The 23,444-nt window shown below is 44.7% G+C and overlaps 1 protein-coding gene and 1 long non-coding RNA gene across 5 annotated transcripts in view; one reads left to right on the top strand and one right to left on the bottom strand.

The window, feature by feature from the left end:
- Nucleotides 1-336: 336 nt before the first annotated feature.
- Nucleotides 337-14,742, top strand: LOC135319801 (uncharacterized). Its single transcript, XR_010378665.1, has 3 exons — nt 337-359; nt 2,453-2,683; nt 14,280-14,742. It is a non-coding gene; the product is annotated as an uncharacterized LOC135319801 (long non-coding RNA).
- Nucleotides 14,743-14,895: 153 nt separating this feature from the next.
- Nucleotides 14,896-23,444, bottom strand: part of KCTD1 (potassium channel tetramerization domain containing 1) — a 158,192-nt gene continuing 149,643 nt past the window's right edge. For all 4 annotated transcript variants that reach the window (XM_064481529.1, XM_064481530.1, XM_031439029.2 and 1 more), the window contains exons 4-5: nt 19,468-19,773; nt 14,896-15,839 (exon numbers count right to left, since the gene is read on the bottom strand). In XM_064481529.1, coding sequence (XP_064337599.1) covers nt 15,681-15,839; nt 19,468-19,773 — 465 coding nt within the window. In that variant the 3' untranslated portion in view covers nt 14,896-15,680. The remainder of the gene's footprint in view (nt 15,840-19,467; nt 19,774-23,444) is intronic.

The following is a 23,444-nucleotide window of genomic DNA, read 5'->3' as shown; positions in this document are numbered from 1 at the left end:
ATGAACCTCCCTCGTCCTTCCCTTTTCTTATTCCAAGCGCTGCTTGTCAGATGATGCCATGGGCAGTGCTGACAGTACAAACCCAGCGTTCTGAGTTTGCAAGTGTTGCTTTAGTTAGGTTCTCCGAGTCTGTTTTGGTAAATTTTATTTCACTTCTTTCTTTCATTTCAGCAGCAGAAAATTAAGGAGAGATTGAGGAGGGGCAGCTGGAAGGAGAACTCAGAGCCTCCCAAGGGAGCCTTCTCAGCTCTGCCGCCTGCGAGGCTGTTTGGTTTGGGCCTATGAGAACCCCCCTACTTCACCGTAAAGAATGTCCAGCCTGAAAGCCCCACTGAAGTGGTTTTCCTGGTTGCTGGGAGGTAACGTTCATTTCTTCAGCTGCCTTCTGGCCTAACTTTTGTGGCCTGGGGGCCTCACAGCCTGGGGGAGTCCGCAGCCAGGTGTCCTGCTGAGGGTGACGGCTGGGGGAGAAAAGCCTTCTGGAAAGACAAATGTGGCATCAGGCACTCACCTGGAGGGTCCGTGGGCACTCCCGGCGTGAATTTTTCTTCCCACTGCGCTAGGGCCTTTCACTAGGAGTTGACCTTAGTTTTATTTTCTTGTTCATAGGAATACAAGAAAATCTTAAGGAAAAGTAAGATAGGTGAAAAGTGACGAGGAGGCTGAAAGTGAAGCATATGGGAACTTTGAGCACCCACACAAAAGGGGGCTCTCTTAGCTTTAGTCAGAATAGGAGGAGGCAAAGTAACAGTGAACATTCCTTGAGCCCTGTTCTCTACCTGAAGGGACAGGCAGTTCATTCATGCAGATCCTCACAAGATCTCCTTGCGGTAGCTAGTGCTGTTGCCTCCATGTTTTAGATGAGGACTCTGAGGCACAGAGAGGTTGCCTAACTTCCCCAAGGTCACAGAGCCAGTGAGCTGCGGGCAGGGATCTGAGCCCACACTGGTATCCACCACATGGGGCTCCTTAGGGCAGGAAGGAGGGAGAGATCTGCTGCTGAAGGTGTCAGGGCAGCATTGCTCGTGGCCGAGAAGGCGGATCCACCTCACTGCTCTTTTGTTTCTACCTTTCCGATCTCAGAGAATGGACTTCAAATAGGAAGGAATAAAACAAACCCAGTAAGGGAGGACTTGGACCTCAGGATTGGTGCAGAGTGTGGGCTGGCATGAATTTAAGTCTCTTGGCTTAGATGAAATACAATTCCAGATAAGGAAAGGACTGGGAGATGTGTTAACTAGTGAGATTTCCTAGAGAAAGTGGGGGGCGATGGGGGATCCAAAATCAGTAAGCATTCCCACTATCAAAAAGGATCCGAAAATAAACTGTTAATGGCACCTTTTCTCAATTATGTATTAGGTAGGATTTCTTAATTGCAAATAACACAAGGCAATTTAACCAGCTTACCTGAACATGGGATAATAGAGCATTTTATGAGGATACAGCTCAGTCTCACAGAAGGGATGGCAGCAATACACCAGGCGCCAGGAGGGAACCGGAACCGGGGAATCAGTTGCTGTCATTGCTGCTGCTGCTGTACATTTGCCTCTGAATTTACTCTCAAATGTGAACTTGGCGACCCGCACAGCCCAGGTTGATAGTTTCTCTTATCAAGAGCCCAGACTGATCGAGACCAGAGTCTCTCGGACCCACTAATATCTTCTCAGGAAAGGGGACCCTGGACTGATGAATGAGGGAGGGTCCTGGCTAGACTGAGCTGCTCCACCTTTGGTGGGAAGGGAGGATAGTTGCAGAGAGGGTGTGTGTGTATGTGGTCATTGCACAGGGAATTGGGTGGGGGGCAGGTAGGGAACTGTTCTCAGGTGAGAGGATGTCTAAACCGATATCCAAATGCCTCACAGGCCTGTGAGGTCGTAGCCGTTGACCCACGAGTCAGGGACTTGCGTCATCCCGGAGAGAGAACTTGGATGGCATGCTTCAGTTGGACAAGTACACCCGTAGCTTGGAGGAAGACAGACAGGCCATGCTCACACAGAAACAGCTGGATGGAGAGTGAACAGCTTCCTGGAGGACAGGATGCAAGATTCCCAAGGTGCCGGAGAGGCAGGAATGAAGGACAGACACCAACTCTGAAATTCCACTGGGAGTAATGGTCAGTTCTTCATCTGGTTGCAAACGATCAGCTTCTTAAGAGACACGGGATACCTGGCCTGATGGAAGGCGAGCTCAGGGCGGTGTCTGTTTCTTGGGCCGCACTAAGCTGGGCATAGCGTTCACATGAAAATGGGGCTGCCTGACCTGGTGAGGAAAGTTGGAAAGGGCAGAGCCAATGCATTTCTTCAAACAGCAGGGGCCAGCGGACCAAGGTGAAGGTGATCCAGCTAACAAGGGCACCTTGCATCGGACCGCGCTGAGCTCCCCATAACGGCGGCCACTTACCCTTGTGCAGGGTTTCGCTGTTTCACATTCTCTTCATTTGTTCCCCACACAGCCTTTGATAGAGTTGAGACAGATGGCGACATGCTCTTGTTACAGTCAAAGAAACTGCACAGCTAAAGAAAGAGCATTTAAATGACCTGCCCAAGGTCACACAGCTCACGAGTGGCAGACCTGAGGCTGGAGCCCTGGTGTCCTGGTTCCCCGTCTGATGGACCTCCCCGAGCTTCCTATGATCAAGGTGTTGAAGGAGAAGCTGGAGGAGCATGGCAGGTGTGCCGTGGAGGTGAGTCCTTCCAAGCCCCAGGTCTGAGCGTCTGTGATCGTGAAGCTGCCCCGTGCTGGACGTCAGATTCTGTGGCAAACTGTGTCCGTCAGCGTGCAGGTGGTAGGAGGCTGCAAGCAGCTGATGCTCTCACATCCCCCGGCAGCCACCCGGCAAACACCAGCACGGCTGCGAGCGGAATGTTCGCTGTGAGGGCTGGAAGTGCTCTCCCTGACTTCCTGCCTTGCACCATTTTTTTTTTAATGAATTATGTCATTTATTCAAAAGGATGATTTAGTGAAATAGCTGCTTCTGCCTTCTGGAGCCATGTGTCTGCTGTCAGGGCTTCACTTCAAGCATTATTCCTTCTGAATTAATTGCAGAATCAAGCTTTCGTTTATCTGAGACTTCCTAATTGGTGGGAGCGGCAAATCAGACACATTTAGTGTGGGTTAGAAAGTGCTCAGCAGGGGGAACAGCTAAATAGTGACATGTGAGCCTTGACTGTTTCCAGAACTGCAAACCAGACAACGATTCTAAAGGAAATGATTGGGACGAATGGGGAAATCTGAATACTGACCCTCTGTGTACGTGGGTGTGTGGGTATGAGACATTATCGCATCAGTGTTAAATTCCTTGAGCATTATGTAGGAGTGTGTTCTTTCTCTTAGGAGACTTCGTGCTGCTGTACTTCAGTGTAGATTGTCAGGATGGTTGCAGTTTATCTTTAAGTGGTTCATCAAAAACCATACACGCAGTGCGAAAAACGGGAAGAGCAGGTGTGGCGAAATGTTAACAGCTGGTGAATCTAAGTGAAGGGTGTAGGGTTGTATTTGTCCGGGTGTTTGGACTTTTCTGTAGGTTTGAATATTTTCAAATGAAAGCGGAGGCAAAGGTGGTTAACACTGAAATAAAGGCGAGTTTCAAGAAATATTTTTTACTCTATTGTAAGTCTAAAAATGAAAAGCTCCAGGGGTAAGTAGGCAAGTTGAGGCAAACCATGTTACCTCTTTTCTTTTCTTAGCTGTGTAAAGCCAATAAGCCACAGAAGAAAACAAAGGCTATTTTGTGTGGTAGATGAACTCATTTATCAGCGCATTCAGACTGGAGAGGCAGAGGGAAAGATCAGACTGTTTAAGTTTCTTTTCTCCACCCCTAGTCCATCGCTCTGATTAACCCTATAGTTACTCCCCGATGCTTGTAAGAAGGGGAGGCAGCCCTCCCTGAAACTAATAAAGCCAGATTCCAGCATGGTCTTGCACATAAAGCATCTTTGAAATACAAGTCATGATTATTTTTGTGATTTTTTTTTGTCTACTACTCTTAGTTTGAATGAAGTATAGAGTTTAAGAATCTATTTTTTTTAATTATCTTAATTTTGAAAGTCAGATAATTTGCCAAGCAAAAAAGTAATTAAAAAAATTACAATTCATTTAGAGAGAAACAAAATATATTTTTTACATAGAAGTGTGGCTGGGAAGTGTTTGGGTTGCAAATGTGTCATTTGGAGGATATTAAACTTGTTAGAGGTACTTTTATGGGCCCAGGAAAATTTTACACAGCCTTGTGCAACCAGTTTGTCAATCTGGTGTGCCTCTTGGAACCCTGGAGGGTCCATGGGACCCGGGCGTGACAGGTGGCCAGACATGGCTGGAAGCTGGGCTCCTCCACTGAGTGCTGTTTGGCCCATCCCTGATATCGACTATTCGTGTCCTCTCACTTCTTCCCCCTGATCAGTCTAGCGAGGTGTGTCAATGTTACTGATTTTCTTGAAGAACAAGCTTTTGATTTCATTGTTTTTCTCTATTTCTTCTTTTTTTTTTTATTGATTTTTATTCTGGCCTTTATTATTTTTGCTCTTCTGTTTGCTTTGGATTTCATTCGCTCTTCATTTTCTTAAGGTGGAAGCTGGGGTCATTTATTGGAAACCCTTCTTCTTCTCTCATATAGACGTTTAGTGTTAAAATTTTCCCCAAGTAGTGCGTTAGCAGAATCCCACACATTTTGGTATGTTGTATTTTCATTTTCATTTAGTTTAAAATACTTTCTTTTTTCTTTTAATTGAAGTTTAGCTGATTTACAGTGTTGGGTTAGTTTCTGGTATACAGCATAGTGATTCAGTTATACACAGTCATACACACATACATATTCTTTTTCATTATAGGTTGTTACAAGATATTGAATGTAGTTCCATGTGCTATATATTAGGACCTTGTTGTTTATCTGTTTTATATATAGTATTTTGTATCTGCTAATCTCAAACTCCTAATTTATCCCTCCCCCCACCTTTCCCCTTTGGTAACCATAAACTTGTTTTCTATGTGAGTGTCTTTCTATTTTACAAATAAGTCTATTTGTACCATTCAAAATACCTTCTAACTGCCGTTCTGATTTCTTCTTTGACCTATGAGTTGTTTAGAAATGTATTATTTAGCTTTCAAATAGTTCGGGATTTTCTAGAGGACTTTCTGTTATTTATTTCTAATTTAATCCCATTGTGGTTAGAGAATATTCTTTGTGTGACTTAACTCATTTCTGTCTTATCTGTTAGGGTTGTTCAAGCTGACTCCATCATTACTAATTTTCTGTCTACTTTCTGTATCAATTCTTAAAAGATCTGTGTTGAAATCTCTTCAATAATTATCATTTGCCTGTATGTCTTAGCAATTACATCAGTTTTTGTTCCTATTCTATTCTATTCTAAATACTGTCATTATGTGCCCCCTCAAAAGGCTAGAAGTGTGTCTTCTTGACCTCTTTATAATTAAGAAATGACTTTTTTTTATCCCTAGTAATATTCTCTGCTCTGAAATCTAGTTTGCCTGATATTAATATAGTACCTCTACTTTCTTTTGACTGGTGTTAGTATGGTGTTTTTACTCCATCCTTTTACTTTTAACCTTTTTTTTTTTTTGTATTGAAAGTGGTTTTCCAATAGGCAGCATATATTTGGGTGTTATATTTTCATTTGCTCCAACAACCTTTGTCTCTTAATTGAGGTGTTAGGCCATTTACATAAAATGTGATTATTGATATGGCTTAATTCTATTTGGAGGCTCTGTTTTTATTTATTCCATCAAACTTTGTTTGCTTTTCTTCTTTTTTCTTCTTTTTTCTTTGATAAAATGAATATTTTTAATGAATTTGTTTTATCCCCCTTGGCTTATCGGTTATAACTGTTTGTTGCATTGATTCAGTGGCAGTTTTAGTGTCATTGTATCATCTTTCACATATCACGGTCTGCCTGTGAGTGACATATATCACCTGACAGATAGTCCAGTGATGTGAGAACCGTAGACCTCTATTTCTCTCTTCTTTGTGCTATTATCATACATTTTACTTCTACATATGCTAAAAATTCACAGTGCAGTGCATTATTTCTGCTTTAAACAGTTATCTTTTAAAACTAAACAGTAAAAAATACAGCCTTTTATGTTTACCTGAGTCGTTACCATATCTGGTGCTCCTCCGTCTTCATATAGATGCAGGTATCACTTCCCTTCTGCCTGAAGGACTTCCTTCAACATTTTTTTTTGGTAGAGAGGTCTGCTGGTGATGAATTCTTTTAACCTTTGTATGTCTGGGAAAAATCTTCATTTGGCCATTGTTTTTGAAAGATATTTTTACTGGGTATAGAAATTTAGGTTGACAGCTTTTGTCTTTCAGGACTTCAAAGTTGTTACTCCAGTGTCTTCTGGCTTCCATTGTTTCTGACAAGAATTTTGCTGGCATCCTTATCTTTCTTCTTCTGTTTATAATGTATCTTAGCTCCTTCCTCATGGCCGCTTTTAAGGTTTTTTATCACGATATTTAAGCAATTTGCCTATGAAGTGACTTGGTATGTTTGTCTTCGTGTTTCTTTTCCTCAGAGTTCACTGAACTCCTTGGATCTGTGGGTTGATAGTCACCTTCAAATCTGGAAGATATTCAACCATTGTTTCTTCAAATATTTTTCTGTTTCTCTCCCCACACTCTTGAAAGAGACTCCAATTACATGTATTTTAGGCTACTTGAGGTTGTCCCACAGCTCAGCAATGATCTGTTCATTTTGTTTCAGCCTTTTTTAAAAAAAAAAAATCTGTGCTTTATTTAGATAGTTTCTATTGCTATACCTTGAAGTTCACTAATTTTTTCTTCTCTAATGTGTAATCTGCTATTAACTCTATCAGGTTTATTTTTTAGGCATTATAATGTTTATTTCTAGAAATTTGACTTTGTTCTCTTTTATATTTCCTATGTCACCAGTTAACATGTTCAGTCTTCACTTTAGTGCCTTAGAATATAGTTTAACAGCTGTTTTAATGTCTTTGTCAACTGATTCTATCATCTTTGTCATCTCCAGTTTGGTTTGGATAGGTTGATTTTTTTCTTCCTATGGGTTAAATTTTCCTGCTTCTTTGCATGCTTGGTAATTTTTTATTAGATGCCGGATATTGTGAATTTTACCTTGTTGGGTGCTGGATATCTGTATTCCTATAAATATTCTTGAACTTTGTTTTAGCATGAGGTTGAGTTACATGGAAATAGTTTGATCCCTTTGGGATTTGCTTTTAAGCTCCGTTAGGTGAGATCAGAGCTTTATTTAGTGTAGGACTAGTTTTTTCCTACCACTAAGGCATTCTGAGTATTCTAGCCAATGCCCCATTAACTACAAGGTTTTCTACTCTAACTGGTGGGAGTAGGAACTGTTGCTGTCCCTGTGTGAGCAGTAGTTTTAATAATCCTTCTACATTGTTCTTCGCCTAGCCTTGGGCAGTTTCCTCAGCCACATGCACTGATCAGTACTCATCTGAATTCTCCAGGAAGACCCTCTTCAGTTCTTTGGTCTTCTCTCTGTGTATGCAGCTCTCTCCTCTCCACTCTATGGACCCTAGATGCCTTGGCTTCCCTGGACTGCTAGTTCTGTCTCTGAAACTCAGGGAGACCACTGGCTTCTGTCTGGGTTTCCCTCCCCTGCACATGCCTGGCAGTTAGTCTGGGCAACTGTAGGGACTCACCGTACTTGTTATCCACTTCTCAGACGTCACTGTCCTCTGTTGCCTGATATCCAATGTCTTGAAAACCATTGTTTCATGTATTTTGTCCAGTTTTTCAGTTGTTTCAGGTGGGAGAGTAAATCTGTTATCCATACTGGTCACATGTGGAAGTCCTCCATGATTTTTAATTGGGCAAAATCCAAAGGACACATTTAAAAACCTATAGTGCTTGAGCGATTTAATATTACTAATAAATGATTCCTTATTGTAGGCTGGTTACTTTACATATAATTTTCATTTAGTCTAGTGTTTATGAGGATTAACTCCCCAAGTGATAGGGTTAGTAACATGAAACACACACTCTTCCTTGCTTTAGGAGTAATAGACGCCATTTGTTACTTCATTTGTCATCAACAAACATTTCTTTAGCACCCACTCGGTGTGACATTAATATAAATAAGTCAGATTTCTCCCACTGAAGATCTTAAGTTTGGCCATTAGATGTAGACTTGTACATAAATATTTCAATATTATGTGGTAAGGGCCATAATAAAAGTACAAATATGGTGTTTCAGGACCTTAGAGAAGGGTTGCCCAGCTGAGAGCCACATGGGAAGGTGGCAAATAGGTAAAGGGAATCTTCAAGGATGACTAGCAGGTGATTAAGCAAATAGGGGGATAAGCATCTTCCAAAGCAGGGAGACATGACACATGGGGGAGCTAAAAGCTCCCGCACTCATGCAGGAGACCAGGAGTGGCCGACCACAGATGAGGCCGAGAGTTAGAACTAGGAGTCTTGGATGCCACACTAAGGAAATGAGATGACTCTGAAAGCAACGAGGAAATACTGTTGGGCCTTTAACCGGGGAGTGAGAGGCCACAATGTAGAAGATGCATTTTAGGGATGACAGTCCCATTCCTGGCAGAGAAACTGATTCAGTTCTTACGGAAATAGTACACTTAAGCAGAGCTGGTACTGCGGTGCTGAGAAGTGGTAGTAAGGACGGAGGAGGAGGGCCTGGTGTGAGGACGGCTTGGGAGATGCTTGCGGTGTTTACCACCTGCTTTGTCACTATTGTTGGTGTAGGTAAGCCATTTCCTTTGCGTATGCTTAATATTAACACAAAAGCTTTTAGTGATGGTATAGAAGTATTTTGATCTATCACTTGACTATTTTTGCTTGGAGGAAAAGATCCGAAGAATGGGCAGGGAGATGGAGGGTGGTTAATGAAGACGGGACAGAGGCAGAAAGCTATTGGAAGGAAGGATTTGGGGGTGGGTATGTAGTTCCCCAACTCTGCAGCTGTGGGAAATAACTGATTTTGAAAGTATAATGGCAGTAGGGAAAAGATTATATCGGTCCATGTTCGGTTGTAGAAATACATCTACTCTGCTTAAAGTAAGAGCTATAACTGAATTACTTTGACAAATATGCAACCTATTTAACAGAATTCCGAATTTTCTGGTATTTGTATATATCAAGAAACCACATATTTGAGTCTATGACTATAGGACAACAATATTTGACATAATACAATACCATTTCACATAAAAAGCAATAACGGATGCAGCACTTAAATTTTAAGGCCCACAAGCGGTCCACCTCCCCCCATCTCCTCTTGCCAATCCAGCTGCCCATTCCTGCTGACTGACAGGAAAACGGGCTGCACGACGTAGATCAATCAAGTTGCAGATTTTTAAATGCTCCTCTCAAGCCTCCTCAGACTGGATTTAAGCAGCTACTGGTCTTGCTGCTTTTCCAACTGATGTGAGGCTTCTGTGACAAGGATTTGGTCTTCGGTTTCCAGATCAGGCTTTCTGAGTCAAGTTCCAGAGTTTGAATGGCATGCGCAGCAAGTGTTCCTCTGACTGTTCCAGTCCTGTTAGCCGACAGTATAATGTAACACCTGTACTATCTATTCCTTACTCTGACAAGCACGACCTGATAGACAGACTGGGAGGAGTGAGGAGGGGTGATGAAACGCTGAGTTTCACACTGAGAGGGAGAGGGGAAGGAGAGACCCGAGGGGTGGGGAGAGAGACAGAATGAACTTGAAGTTGTGTGAAATACAGGCACGTTGAGCTCTGAATCTCGTGTATGTCAACGCACCTGAAAAAGAGTTTTCTGTTAAAATGGTTAGGGTTATAGATTTACACACCCCTTCACGTTCTGAAGGTCTAAAAATTACCATTTACATTTCAAAGAATCTCACCCAAATGAAAATATATGGGAAACGCTGGATTCCTGCCCACCTGGAGTAAGCTGTGGTTACAGGTGGGAGGTGCTCCTGTAATTAGCTCCTGCGCTGTAGGGTTTCTGTTCGCTCAAGCCTCTGATAGCTCTTTAAGAGGCGGTGAAAAGTTCTGTAGCTGGTAGACTATTTCCACAGGATCTACCTAATTAGGAAAGGATGGGGGCCCTCAGATTAAATTTCAGTTAAGTACTTCCCCACTCCCACTGACGCCATTTGAAGTATTCAATCTGGCCTTCAAAAGAATGGGAGAAGCCCACTGTTGTTTAATAAACATCAACCAAGTTATAAAAAGGCAAGTGACAAAAGCCCCCCAGAGGGTTCTCATCTGCTCTTGGCCTGGGCTGACGAGGACAGCGATAGTACCCAGCATTTTCCAACCTTCCCTGACAGGAGAGCCCCCTAGAAGAGCATTGTTAACATGCAGCCCCCCAGGCTCTTCGCTTGGAGACTGTGATTCAGGGCATCTGTGGGGAGATATGGTCCAGAGGCAGGTGGTGGAACTGGAACCTATAACTTTAACAGGTGCCTTCTGGGTGTCTTAAGAATGGGCACATCTGGGGACCCCTGACGTAACCAATGTAAACCTTTATTGAGAAGAGAGCTGCTTGACAGTTACAATGTCAGAGATGACACGTCTTCTCCGGGCTTGGTAATCCTTACCCTGTGGCCAGCGACACTTCTGCAGCGACAATTTTGTCCAGTGTCTTTATAATGAAGCTGGCTGAAGTTGCCAATGACAGAGTAAAACCATTTTTTGCATGAGTTAGAAAACCAGAGAGAGTTGAGTCCAAGGTATTAATCAAATATGTGTGTACGTGTTGTGGACTCTGGCAAATTTTTTGTGACATATCAATGTTCTTATCTGTAAATTGGGATAATAATCCCAACTTCATAGAGTTTCTATGAGAATTGAAGGAAAGGACAACTGTAAAACCCTGAGCTCAGGGCCTGGCACAGAGTAAGCAGGGAGTGAAGCAGGGAATGGTCATTGTCCCTATTGTCAGTTATATACCAGGGTGTAAATTCTTCATAATCAAGTGATATTATGACCGAAAGTTTGCCTTAAATTATCTTATTTCATAAAAGGCATGTTCTGACACCACAGCTTGGTTCTGGTGCCATCACATATGATTCCACCCAAATGGAGTTTTCCTAGACTGTTTTCTTATTTTGTAAATTTCAAAGCTACAAACTCTGCAGATGTCTTGTTTGGTCTGTGCATTTGAAAAAAAATGAGTTCATTCTAACATTCACGTCTAGAAAATTCACGCACAAATCTAGATTGCCAGGTATGAGAAGTTTGAGGTTACAGGCTTCTGGTTTTCCTGCTGGAGAACCTGCCGGAGTGGAGGAGGGGCTGCCCCCTTGAACAGGGCGCACATGCTCCTGCTTGACTGCCTCCTAATTTCTGTGACTCACCTGGCCCTTGTAGACATCTCAGTGTGTCACCCTGACATCCAAGGTGATGTCTTATTTTCTCATACATCTTTGGATTCTCGGCTCTTAGCCTGGTTCGTAGTCATAAATGCATGAACTGGAAGAAGCAGTCACTTCACTGCCCCTCACACCAACACCGTTCCAACCAGTCGTCTGCAGACTTTGTAGGTGAACGTTCAGAGCCTACCTCCTGTGACTCTCCAAAAGCGGCTGCATCGAGTCCAACCCCCACCTGGCACTCCAGATCAACCCCCGCTCCAGTCCAGTTCCACTGTCCTTTCCTGCCATGTCCCACTTCTCAGTTAACCGACTGCGTCCCACACCATTCTCTGAACTTGCCTTCTGTGTCCCCAGCTTGGAGCCTCTGCCCTCCCTCTGTACGCCTTCCTTCTGAAAGTCTGCCCCTCTGCCAGGTGCCACCTCCCCTCTGATGCTTTTCTAATTTCCCCAACTAGATGTGATCCCTTATCGTCTGGCATTTCTCTAATCTTCTGTTTGTAAATACGACACACATCCATAGTGCCCTGTACCATGGTGAGCTGTGTCCAGGCCCTAATTCTGCGGCTCAGTGTGCGGATACACCCACCCCTGGTACCCCATGGCAGAGACCACGTCACAGACATCACAGCATTGCCAAAACCAAGTCCCTGACGTATTGTAAGGGATGCTCAAAATACTTAAATACAGGAATACAGTTCCAGTCTAAGGAGAAAATGCTGCCAACTAATAATCTACTTTCTTCCTCACCCTATTACAACCTGAAACCTTACTTTTTCCCAATTATTTTGTTTTGGGTCCCCCTTAGAAGGCGTAACCGAACATTCGCCTTTGTTACGTCACTTACTTGATGTCCTAACGGTTCCGTTAGCTGAGAAGCAGGGATAACACAACCTCTAGTGTGGTCGTAAGGGCTCAGGGAGTTAACGTGCTGGTAAAGGGCTTTGCCGAGCGCCTTGGGCAGAGCGAACATAAGGGCACAGCTAATATTATTACTACGTGGAAACTCACCTAATACTTAGAAACCAGTTTAGAACTGGCTTTGCTTCATTCTATTTTTCTAAAAATACTTCTTAGTAAAGAACAGGTCAAAGATTATAGTTTGTGTGACTTAGACTAAAGAAATGTATTTTGCTCAAAAGAAGAAAAATGGGGGTTATTTCAAATACCAACGGTTCAGGCAACAGTAGCTTTTTCAAAAGTACACGTTTATAACCACCAAGCTGACGACTGATTCAGGAAAGACTACCGATGAAGGGTAAAACCGTGAGGTGAAAGTGTGCTGAGGGGCAGGGATTTACAGTCTCACAGTTCCGTCCCATACATTAGTGATTAATTACAAAGGGAGGGGATAATTTTATACTGGGGAAACTTGGTGACTGTCACCTCAACCAATTGGTAAGAATTACCATCACCAAAGAAAAACCATAATGGACATGTGATAAGGTATGCAATAGCAAAAAATAAAAATAAAAGCAAAAACTAGAGATAAAATTATCACCATTATGAGCCAAACAGTGATGTGATGTGATGTAATGGGGAAATAACATCACCTGCATAGTATTCTTGCAAAAAAAATTAACCTGACTTTACCTATAAGGAACCCACCAGACAAGTCCAGATTGTGCAACAAACTCCCAAACACTTGACTTACACACTTCAAATAAACCAAGGTCATGGAGAAAGGGAGGGAGGGAGGGAGTGGGGAGGGAAGGAAGGAAGGAAGAAATAAAGAAAGATGGGACAATCTTTCTAAATCAGAGTCGAAAGAGACAATTATCAATGCAGAGCATGAGCCTTGATCCGATCCTCTGGGGGAAAATAAACACAGCTATAAAGGCCCTTACTGGGACAGCTGGTGAAGTATGAACCACCCTACATACTGGGTAAGTAAAAGTAGGGAAAAAATAAGATGAACTCAATTATACTTTGACCAGCTCTTTCCTGAAGTACTTTGGTATCTGGGAATCTATTCGTTGTAAGATCTAAAAATGTGAACGTACCATGTGGTATGTTTGCTCTGTTGAAATGGATCAGAGTTTTCATAGAAAGAATGTACAGTTGGGCTGTAGTCATACAAATGGGCATAAAAGCTTAGAAATGGATAAAGTGCACATAATTCTGTGGAGCATTTGGTTAGGACAGTACCAACTGCCTGGAGAGAGTGCTGGGTAAATGTCACCTGCTGACAAGAACCAGCAGAAAGTCCCCAAGTGGGACCCTTGCATTGCTGCTTTTAGGGAATTTTACCTACTGGGAATGGATTACTCGTGAAGTCACACAGCAGTTTCCTTCTCCTTTCAGTAGACACGGGTGCCCAGGCAGCCCTGGCTGCCTCCGTGTGGAAGACAGTGGTGTATCAGTCTCAAAAAAAGGGGAAACGAAACAGCCACGTGAAAGCCAGGCTGGCCGTCACTAGCGTAATCCAGTGTTTGGGCCGCCTCTTCTTTTCAGGGGGTGATAGGAGCCATTAACAGCTTCCTTTTAGTTTCTGAGGCCACCGATATTTTCATTACTAGTGTCCTCATGCACCAAGTTTTTAATTTAAAAAAAGAAAGAAAGTTCAGGATGGAAATAGTCTGTCACCACAGGAACGTCTCTGCAGCAGAAACACGTTATAGTTTACCTGTCAATCTTATCATGATGCCAGGTTTATTCTGAGTGTCTGGAAGGAGGAAGAGGAAGTAGGGAAGACAGGTGATGGCAGGGCTGACAGAGGCGCCTCCGGAATCACTAACACCTTGGAAAAGCTGAGGGCTCAATTCCAAAGTGGTTCTGAAGTCACAGGTTTCTTACCTCTCTGGCTAACAAGAAAGTGATCATTCTGGCTCTGAGAGATTTTCCCTACTTATTCCAAAGCCATCAGTGCCCTACTTCTTGGATTTTTTTTTTTGGACAGGTGTTATGGTAGATTCAGGTTGGCTACAAATTCTTTGTCACTCTCCCCAGCAGGAGCTGGACTTTATCCCCGCCCCTCCTTGCATCATGGGTGGCTCTGTATCTGCTGAACTAACAGATCACCACAGAAGTGCACTGAGCAGTTCCAGGCCCAGCCTTCCGGAGGACTGTGGCTTCCTTCCTCCCTCTTGGAACCCGGCTTCCGTACTGGGAGGAGCCCAAGGCACACGGAGAGGCCCAGAGCCGGTAGGGACTGGCAGCACCATGGGGGAGCCAGCTTGGACGTCCCAGCCCCATCACGTGCTGGTAAGGCCAGTCCACACAAGAGCATCACAGAATCATGAAACGGGATAAAATGTTGTTTTAAGTGGTTACGTTTGGGTGTGGTTTGCTCTGCAGCAAAGATAACTGAAACCTGTAAATGAAACGTTCACAAGAAGGAAGGTTTATCTTCTAAGCAATGCGGAACAACAAAGCACGGCGTTACACTTAACTGAGCGGGAACGGAACCATTCAGAACAGGTGTCAACATCCTTCTCTAGTGGGTTTCGGCCTCAACACTGGCCTCAGCTTTTAGGCCTCTTTTTGATGCTCAACACAGAACATTTTAAAATAGAAAAATTTCATTTTAATACAGCCTCACGCCAACACGTGTGTTTCACACAGACCCTTATTTTTTAAACAGAGTTTATTGTATTTAATACATTATAAAATTTGAAAAATTGTAGGAAAGCAGCAGACTCAAACTGGAGCAACTCTAACAAGTAATAATTCTGGCCCCTTTGCAAAACTGATCAGTTTAAAAACAAAGTAACATTCACATCTGGGAGGCGGACAAAAAAGTGTGACATCTGTACAAACTACATTTAAAATTTCATGTCTAACGTCTTTCGAATGCAGTGTGCTCAGGAGAGGTTTTTTTTTTTGAAGTCCTGCCCGGTCCCCGTCTAAAGAGAGACACGAAATGTCCATATGCAAAGAGACGCAATTCTAGGTGTTTAGTTTTTTTTCAAAAAAAAAAAAAAAAAAAGGAAAAAAAGTCAAAGGAAAAAAGAAACATTGGATGGCTGTTGGCAATGGAAACCGTAAGGAGATTCGTCCTCACCGCTCATGGCTTGTTTATTGGTCAGAGGCCTTGGGGGCCCAGGACACTTCACGGCCATCACAGCACCAACTGTAGCTACCACCTTTTTTCTTTTTTTTCTTTTTTTTGCATTTCCTACCTTTTGACATATATATATATATTTATATATTTTTTACACCTTGAGGATATCACTATTCCCAATTGTTCCCATACGAATACAGGTGTGGTCTCTATTGGATATAAATGTGTCTTTTATTCAATTTTAGGTCCAGGACTTGGTTTGCTGTCCCAACTGCATATAAATGTCCCTTTTTTGTCTGTGTTATTTGTTGTGTGTGTTTTTTTCTTTTTTGCATAAGAAATACGTCCATTTAGTCCAGAGGCTCTTGCTTTATCCGGATGACAGAGGGTCCACGGGGTGTCCGCCTCAGTTCCCGCCGCAGGACATATTCGCTGAACTGAGATGAGTCCACTCCTCCCCCGCAGGAGCCCACGATTTCAAATCCTCTTTGCTGCAACCTCTCGAGGACCTGCAAGGGGCCAAGACAAACATCCATCCGGTTAGGGGCGAGGTAGGTCCTTTGGCCACGCAAACAGCCCAAAGATTGTCCCAAAGTTTGAGATCATGTACAGCTCTGGTACATCTGCTCCAACCCCTAAACCTCTCCAAGTTTCTGCTTTCGAATGGAGACTCTGGATTAAAAGACAGGAGAGATGGAGCAACTGTTTCTAATACCTAAAATGTGCCTTTACAGCTAGCTTTGCCCACGCCAAGTCCACTTACTCATGACAACGACGTGGCGAAATGGATGGAGTTAGCCCATTTGATTGATAAGAAAACGGAGGCTCACGCCTACTAAGTAATGCAATTGGGTTTCCAACTCAGGTCTCTAGCCTCAAATCCTATGTGTTTTGCAATATGCCATCAACTTTCTCTGCAGAAAGAGAGGGTTCATATTTCAAAGCTCATTTACCACTAAGATACATTCAATTTGTTGACAGAGACTATGGAAGGACCGTGGTATTATCTGTATTTCCTCCACCTGTGATTCATCCTAAACTTATTCACTCTTGATTCGGCCACTGTTCATGTTTCTTGAGGCTGAGTTAATATATTTCAGCTTGGAAGACTGAGGCAATTTCAATCGCAGAACAAATGGACTATGAAAGAGAGCTGAGGTTTATCTACAGCTTTTTGAGTTTGTGGCATTTGAAATGGATTTATTGCCTTGTGTGCATGCAGGGAGGTAAGAATAAATGCAGTGGTTACACACGCTTCTCATATACAAATAACCCACATAATCTCATCTTTATTTTTGAAATCAAATACTGAATGCCACAAAGATCCCTGGGTCTGTCACTACATGTCTGACACTCTAGGATGCAGGAAACAGTTCCTGCAACTCTTAGATATGCAAAAATACAGAAAACTGATCTAAAGCATTTTGTTTCTTTTGGAATCCAACAAATATTAGACTTGCAAATGTTCCCTGCCAGGATTCTGCATATAATTAAATTATTTCTACACCACTCTAAAGGCAAGATGACTCAATCAGAACTTAAAAAAAAAAAAAAAAAAAAGCCTGGCTAAAATTTGTATTATTTTGGGAATGAAATGAAATGTTACCAAATAACTTGCAAAATGTAGTTAATGTACCGTGAACCCTCCTTATTTTTTGGTCGCCTACTTTTATAAGGAATATAATCTGCTATTTTGCAAACCAGCTAGATGAGACTGGAAAGCAAGAAAGTATGCTTTCTAAAAAATTAAAACTGCAAGCACTGGCAAATTAAAAAACAAATAACCAAAAATCCAAGTCCTTTTGAGAGCAAAATGAACACTCTACCCTGCAGTGCTGTATTTCTGTACATAAACTCACATTGCATATGCACACCAGGCAGCAAAAAGACATGATGAAGAAAACAATCCCTAAGTTCAAAATTAAGAGGTGCTCTGGTAACAGGTGAATAAAAAGATGAGGAACAGCTCGCTCTAAGGAGATTTCCCCAGTAGAGGCAGGAATGTAGCTTGTCAGCAAGAAACACTCCAGTTCATTTAGCCAAGCCACTGCCCCAGAAAGGATTCCCTGCCTTGATGGAGACGAATTACAGGGGGAACTGAACAATAAAGAACTTAACTCTGTTATCATTTGTCTTTCACTGTTGTTAGGTCGCTAAATTGCTAATATAAGGAAATCCCTAAGCTTCCTCCCCTGAGGGTCTGATATACATATGATAATTATTCAATATGATCCAAGGTTACCTTGGACGTGGTAAAGCTTATTCCTATGTAATACTGATAGCTTATGCTTCTTGGCCATTACTTTTTAAATATCAACTTGTTAATAGCAAAGTTTCTTAAAGTGAGTGATGGGGAATATTAAAATCACTCTGCGGGATCAAGCTCCTGTGCCTTATCCCAGAGCCTCTGCAGAGGATGGACCCTATTCCCTGGTCCACGGAGCAGGAAGCTAGTATGGCTGACATATGACGATGTTAATCCAGATGAAAATTTCCACATCTGATCAGACTCGAATGACAGGGAAACATGACAAGCTTATAAATTCACAATAGTTATTCAATGGCCCGAGGGGTGGGGCCCTAGAGAAGTGATGAAATGCTGTCTTGAGAGAGTCGGGGCAGGGCGTGGGTGGGAGGGGAAAGGCCTCTGGGGCTCTGGAGGCCTTTCTCAACAGCAGAGGCCCTGCTCGGGAAGGCGCGGGGAGCACCTGCGGACCTGGACCAGCCGGCCGCCGGCCCCTGGGAGTGTGCACCTCTCGCGGGCGCGCCTCGGGCTCCGGCCCCACCTGGTCCGGCTGCTCTGCTCTCAGACGTCTGTTCAAAAACTATAAACATTATAAATAGTTGTGAAACCATCCTCAAAAGGCAGACTAGAGTGGGTGCTTCTAGACTTGGAGTTTGGGGAGAGGTTTTGTTGGCTTAATATTGAATAAAGTCATGGGTCCTTTCCAATGAAAAAGAGGGAGGAAAAAACCCCCCAAACTCTCACTCCATTAACTTCAAGTCGCTTTGAGTCACGTGGACCTGGAGTCAAGTCCCAGGTGTACTTCTGCTTTCTCATCAGCAAGACCGGAATGACCAGCGCTCACCTGTTAGGGCGGTGTCAGAAGACATCACATGTACAACCCTGGGCCCAGGGCCAGCACATGCTCCTTAAGATGGTGACCTCACCCAGCAGCAGCTAAGGCACACAGCACCTCACATGATGTAAACCAAACCTCTGAATTCCACCCTTCATTCTCCTTCTCCCATAAACTTCTCCATCTCAGAAAATACTGATTCCCTTCAGCCAGGTCCTCCATCAAAAATCTTAGTCATCCTTGGTTTCCGTCTTACAACCCGCAGCCATTGTCAGAAAACCTGGTTAGCTCTACATTCCAGATACTCAGAGTTGGACACGTCTCAGTTACTGCTTGGACCAGAGCTTTCTAGCCAGTTCCCTCGCTTCCCCTGGTTTCCACCTGTTGCTAGAAGATGCATTTACAAATATGAGATACATCATGTCATACTTCTGCTCAGAATCCTCAAATGGCTCTCCATTTTACTCACAGAAGCACGGGAACCAAAACAAAAAGAAATCAACACAAAGAACCCCAGAGTGCTTCCCACTGGCTGCAAGGCACCCCACCCTCTGTCCCCGGCCACCGTGGGCCTTGGGTCTGGGCATGCTCGATTCCACCTTCGCTCAAGCCATGCTGGCTTTCCTGATGCTCCTCAGTATGTCAAGCACACGCTCCTACCCCAGGGGCTTCAGAACTCGCTGCTCCCTCTGCCGAGATGATCTGTCCCAGGCACCCTCTTCTCGCGACCGACCCAACACTTAGGTTGGTTACTATCTGCACCAGCCTCCCCGCCTCCCTGTCCATTCCCATAATGTAAGTTCCGTGAAAACAGTGCTGCTGTCTGTTTCCTTCTCTTCTGTGTCTCCACTGCTCACACCAGCACCTAGCACACAGTGGATGTTCAGTGTGTGTTTGTGGGGTGACAGTGCTGTAAAGGGGTGACTAGTTTACCCACAGAAGTGTTACACATGAGAGCTCGCCAGCTTCCGGGAGGAAAGGCACCCTGGGGTGGCAAGGGGGAGTGACAGCATTAAGAGCGACATCTGATGCCACACGGTGTATGACAACACTGTACCTGGACTGAGTTGAGGTGACAGTAGCCGTTTAGTGGAAACCTGATGACGTGCGTCGAGTCGTGGTTCCAGCCCGCGTTGACGGAGTTACACATGACGTCGCCGATCTCCGGAAACACTTCTTCTATCAAGGACTTGTCGCCGCTGAGTGTGATCCTCTCTCCGAGGTCTGGGGCAACACGCACCACTAGGCACTCACAGGGCCTTGAGAAGCGGCTAGTTTCTCTGTCCTGCTTCCATCTTTCCATCTCCAACAACATGGGCTGAAGCTGGAAGTATTTTGCCTCTTCATATAACAAAGTGTAGTCCTGAAGGGGAAAAAAAGTATTTCACAGTGTAAAATATAAACGGAAGGCAGTGAAGATGTCCACATGTAAGAGGTGGGTTTTTCACCGCTGTTATTTCTGCCACCAAATCACGTATGACACATTTGTACAGACCCAGTCTGCACCCACTCGCTCATCATTCATTCGTTCATTCATTCGTTCAGTGATTATAATAGGAGCTGAGGGGATTAAAGGGCGGGGGGACCCTTTAGGTGCCTTCCATGAATTAAGACCTGTAATCTCATAACTGCCAGTGAACCGTTCTTATTCCCATTCTGCAGATGAGAAAACTAGGATTTGGAAGGATTCACTGAAGACCTTTCTCTTTCTGTAGGAAAATGCCTTTGGGTATTTAAAGTCTGATAGTGTGGGTGAGGAGGATCCACCTGACCTTCTCTGGATGGAACACGTCTGTGGGCTGAGAGGTGGGGGACAAAGCAGAGCACCTGCAGGGGCAGCTCCTGAGCCTCTTGAAGGAGGCGGGGTGGGGGGCAGCCCGGTGGTGGCAGCAGGGTGCAGAGCTGGTGGGTGGGCGCCCGGAAGGCCCGCCTCCTGCTTTTACCTAAACTGGCATGTGACGGAGAGACACCCTGCCCTCAGCCAGCTGCCTGCACCGCAGAATGAGAGAGGCGAACAACACTAGGCCTTGACCCCTGCTGGACGAGGGGCAGGAGGGGAAATGGGCCCCCTTCTGAAAGTGCAGCCGCCCTGTCTCTGGGCACGGTTTCTCTTCCTCTTGTCTTTAAAAAAAACATCTGCTGAATCAAAGGAGGAATCTAGCAAACAGGTATTAAAACACACAGAAGCCATCGAATGGGAGGACAGAAGAGGACAAGGGGGAGGCAGCCACTTAGAACAATGTTATCAGCAGGTCAATATTGTGTCTAAACGTAGCTATGGCCACAATCATCTCTGGCTGTGAGGTACGTGGATACTTGTCCAGACACGTTGACTGAGAACATTTTAATCAACTGACACAGGCATTTTGCCTTCCTTCCAGGGGCTGGAGCTGGCGGGCGCTGCCTGGTGCCTGGGCCTGCGGGAGAGCCGGGGCCTGCGTGCCGCGTGCCCGGGACGGAGCGCGGGGAGCGGGGAACCGCAGAAGAGCTGCTTTTGTTTGGCACTTTGCTCTTTTTCTTGCAAGTCAACAGCAGCAGCAGCATCATTCGAGCCTTCTAGAGAAGGCAGCGTGGAGAGGCCGGAAAGCAGGAGGGGGCCTCTAGCTGGATCACCTGCCTTCTACGCTGAGAAGCCTGGGCCAGGCTGAGACTCATCAGCAGAAAGGGCTGCCTGACTCTGTCCTCTCCTATTGCCTCCATCGCCATGAGGTGGGAAGCTCCATTAAAAGACCAGCAGGACCCCCAGGCCAGGCCACTACTCTCCTGCCAGCACCACCCAGTTCCACGGCCCAGTGGCTTTATCTCACTTTTTGCCTCTGAACCGGCTTACTTCTAGGAAAGTGGAACTTACCCCTAAAATTCTATTGGTTCCCTGAGCTAACTCCTGATTGGTCCATTTGTAGTGCGTCATTTGAATGGAGCTCACTCCTGATTGGTTATTTCTCTCACTCCTGATGGGTCCATTTCTATAAAGCTTGTTCCTAATTAGTCAACTTTTGTTATACCTTATTTGCATATGATGTCACAAAGTGTAAATTGGCAGCCTATAAAAGTCTGTGTAAACCTACAGATGGGGTCCAAAGCTTGGAGTATTAACTCCTCTGGGCCCGCTGACGTAATAAACCTGAGTTTTCCAACTCTCCGAGTGCTGCTTTGTCTCTCGCCCAGATCCAGGCTGCTGTCACAACTGAGCTGTAACACTGAGCTGTCACACGCTTTTCTGCAATAGCCACAGGAGCCTTGCTTCCTCGCAGGAGGGCAGCCCACTGCTCTGACCACCTTCCTTTCACCTGCTCAGCCTCTGGACTCACAGGAGACACAGTTTGGTCTGAAGAGCTGAGAACTAAGCAGAACTGAGGCTCCTCCCAGTCGCCACTACTGGGGCCCCCCGCGGTATTTGAAGCCCACCACCTGTGAGATTCCAACCTCAGTACCTTACTTACTTATCAAGGTGACAGCTCCAGGAGATTTAAAAACAGTACTGAGAGTTACACAAGCAAGAGAACTGCTGCTGCTGTTTATTCTCCTGTGAGATTTAATCAGAAGTTTTAGCACAAGGAGGAACCTGGACTCTGGTGAAAATATGCCATCAAGTCTTCAACCTTAAAGGTACTCCCAGCAGTCCTCCTGACCAATCCTGACCCTATGGAGGAATCCCTTCTAACATCACTGTGGCCATTCAGCCTCTGATTGAATGCTTCCAGTGATGGGAAGCTTACTACTTAACAAGGCACAGTATTTACTTTGTTCACAGCTCTGATGGTTGTAAATGTCTTCATTAGAATGACCTGAATTTCCCTGTAACTTCAATTTATTTGTTCTTAATTCAGCCCCTGGGATTAGAGTGATCTTAATCTTTCTTTGACATGTTAACCCTTCAAACATTGGAAGACAACTGTCAGGTCTTAGTATTATTCAGTCTGAAAATACCCAACCCATGCAGAAAATGGTAACAACAGGAAGCGAGACTTTATGCATCTGAGCCCTGATCTACCAGTCTGTCCAATTACCCAAAAGTAACGAGACTTGGGTTACAAGTCCCCCTACGCCGACTCTGAATCCTCTCCCACCTTCTTTCCCCTGCTGAGTCCACAAGCCTCACGTGTGATAGCCCACTCAAGTCTGACCACGGACTGACAGCACCTCCCTTATACAGCGCTGCTCACAGCCATCGTTATCTGCTCTTAGAAAATTAAGGGAACACTGGCCCTTATCAGACTTGGCCCTGCTCAGTGTCATCTGAAGGATTCTGCTAGGGGTCATGAAAGTGAAGGATGAAAAGGGCTCCCCCTAAGGTCATCCTGCACCTGGGACGTCATCTCACGGGCCTGGCCTTGAACTACCTGCAGGTGTTCTTTTACTCTCTTGACTACCCTGGCTCCAAGTCCTTCACCATGCTGTTCCAGCTGGTCTCCAGCACAGTGTGCTGGGGGAGCGAATGCAGGAGGACGGCTGAGCAGCTCCCCACGCTCACTCGCCCCCCTGTGCTGCCAGCCCCCAGCCCGAGATTGAAAAGGTCTCACTTGCTTTGTTACCATTTTCTGCACGGTTAAGCTCACGCTGGCCGTTTGTCTTCTTGGCTGGCGCCTCTACATCCGTCTTTCTCCACTTCCTAGGGCCCGATTCACTTCCCAACTCATCAGAGAACTCTCTGCAGACAGACTCAGTCCCCATGGCCGCTCTCTTTACAGACTTCGGCCTCCTTTCGTTCCTCAGTCAGGATCATTTAATTTTACTGCCTAAATTTCACATTTTTTAAGGGTTTATCCCATTTCTTCTTAGATTTTTCTGGCCTTGTGTTCATCTCTTCTGGTCTGTCAGTCTTTTGAAGTCTTTTTTTCCTGAAGCCTCCGCTCTTATCTGATGATGTCCACCTTCTTCTCTTTGGCTTTTACAAACTCTAGATGACTCGGACTCTTGTTCCCAAGGAACGAGGTGGAAATGGGCCAGAGTTTTTGGGGCTGCAGCAGGTTTGGCCCCAGTTCTTCTTCTGAAGGAAGTGAATCCATGCATCCATGTCTGCTTTCAGCAAAG

This window comes from Camelus dromedarius, chromosome 32, assembly GCF_036321535.1.
Source record: "Camelus dromedarius isolate mCamDro1 chromosome 32, mCamDro1.pat, whole genome shotgun sequence".
NCBI classification, from domain to species: Eukaryota; Metazoa; Chordata; class Mammalia; order Artiodactyla; family Camelidae; genus Camelus; species Camelus dromedarius.
The sequence above is the reverse complement of the archived record's forward strand: the minus strand, read 5'-3'. Positions and strand labels throughout refer to the sequence as shown.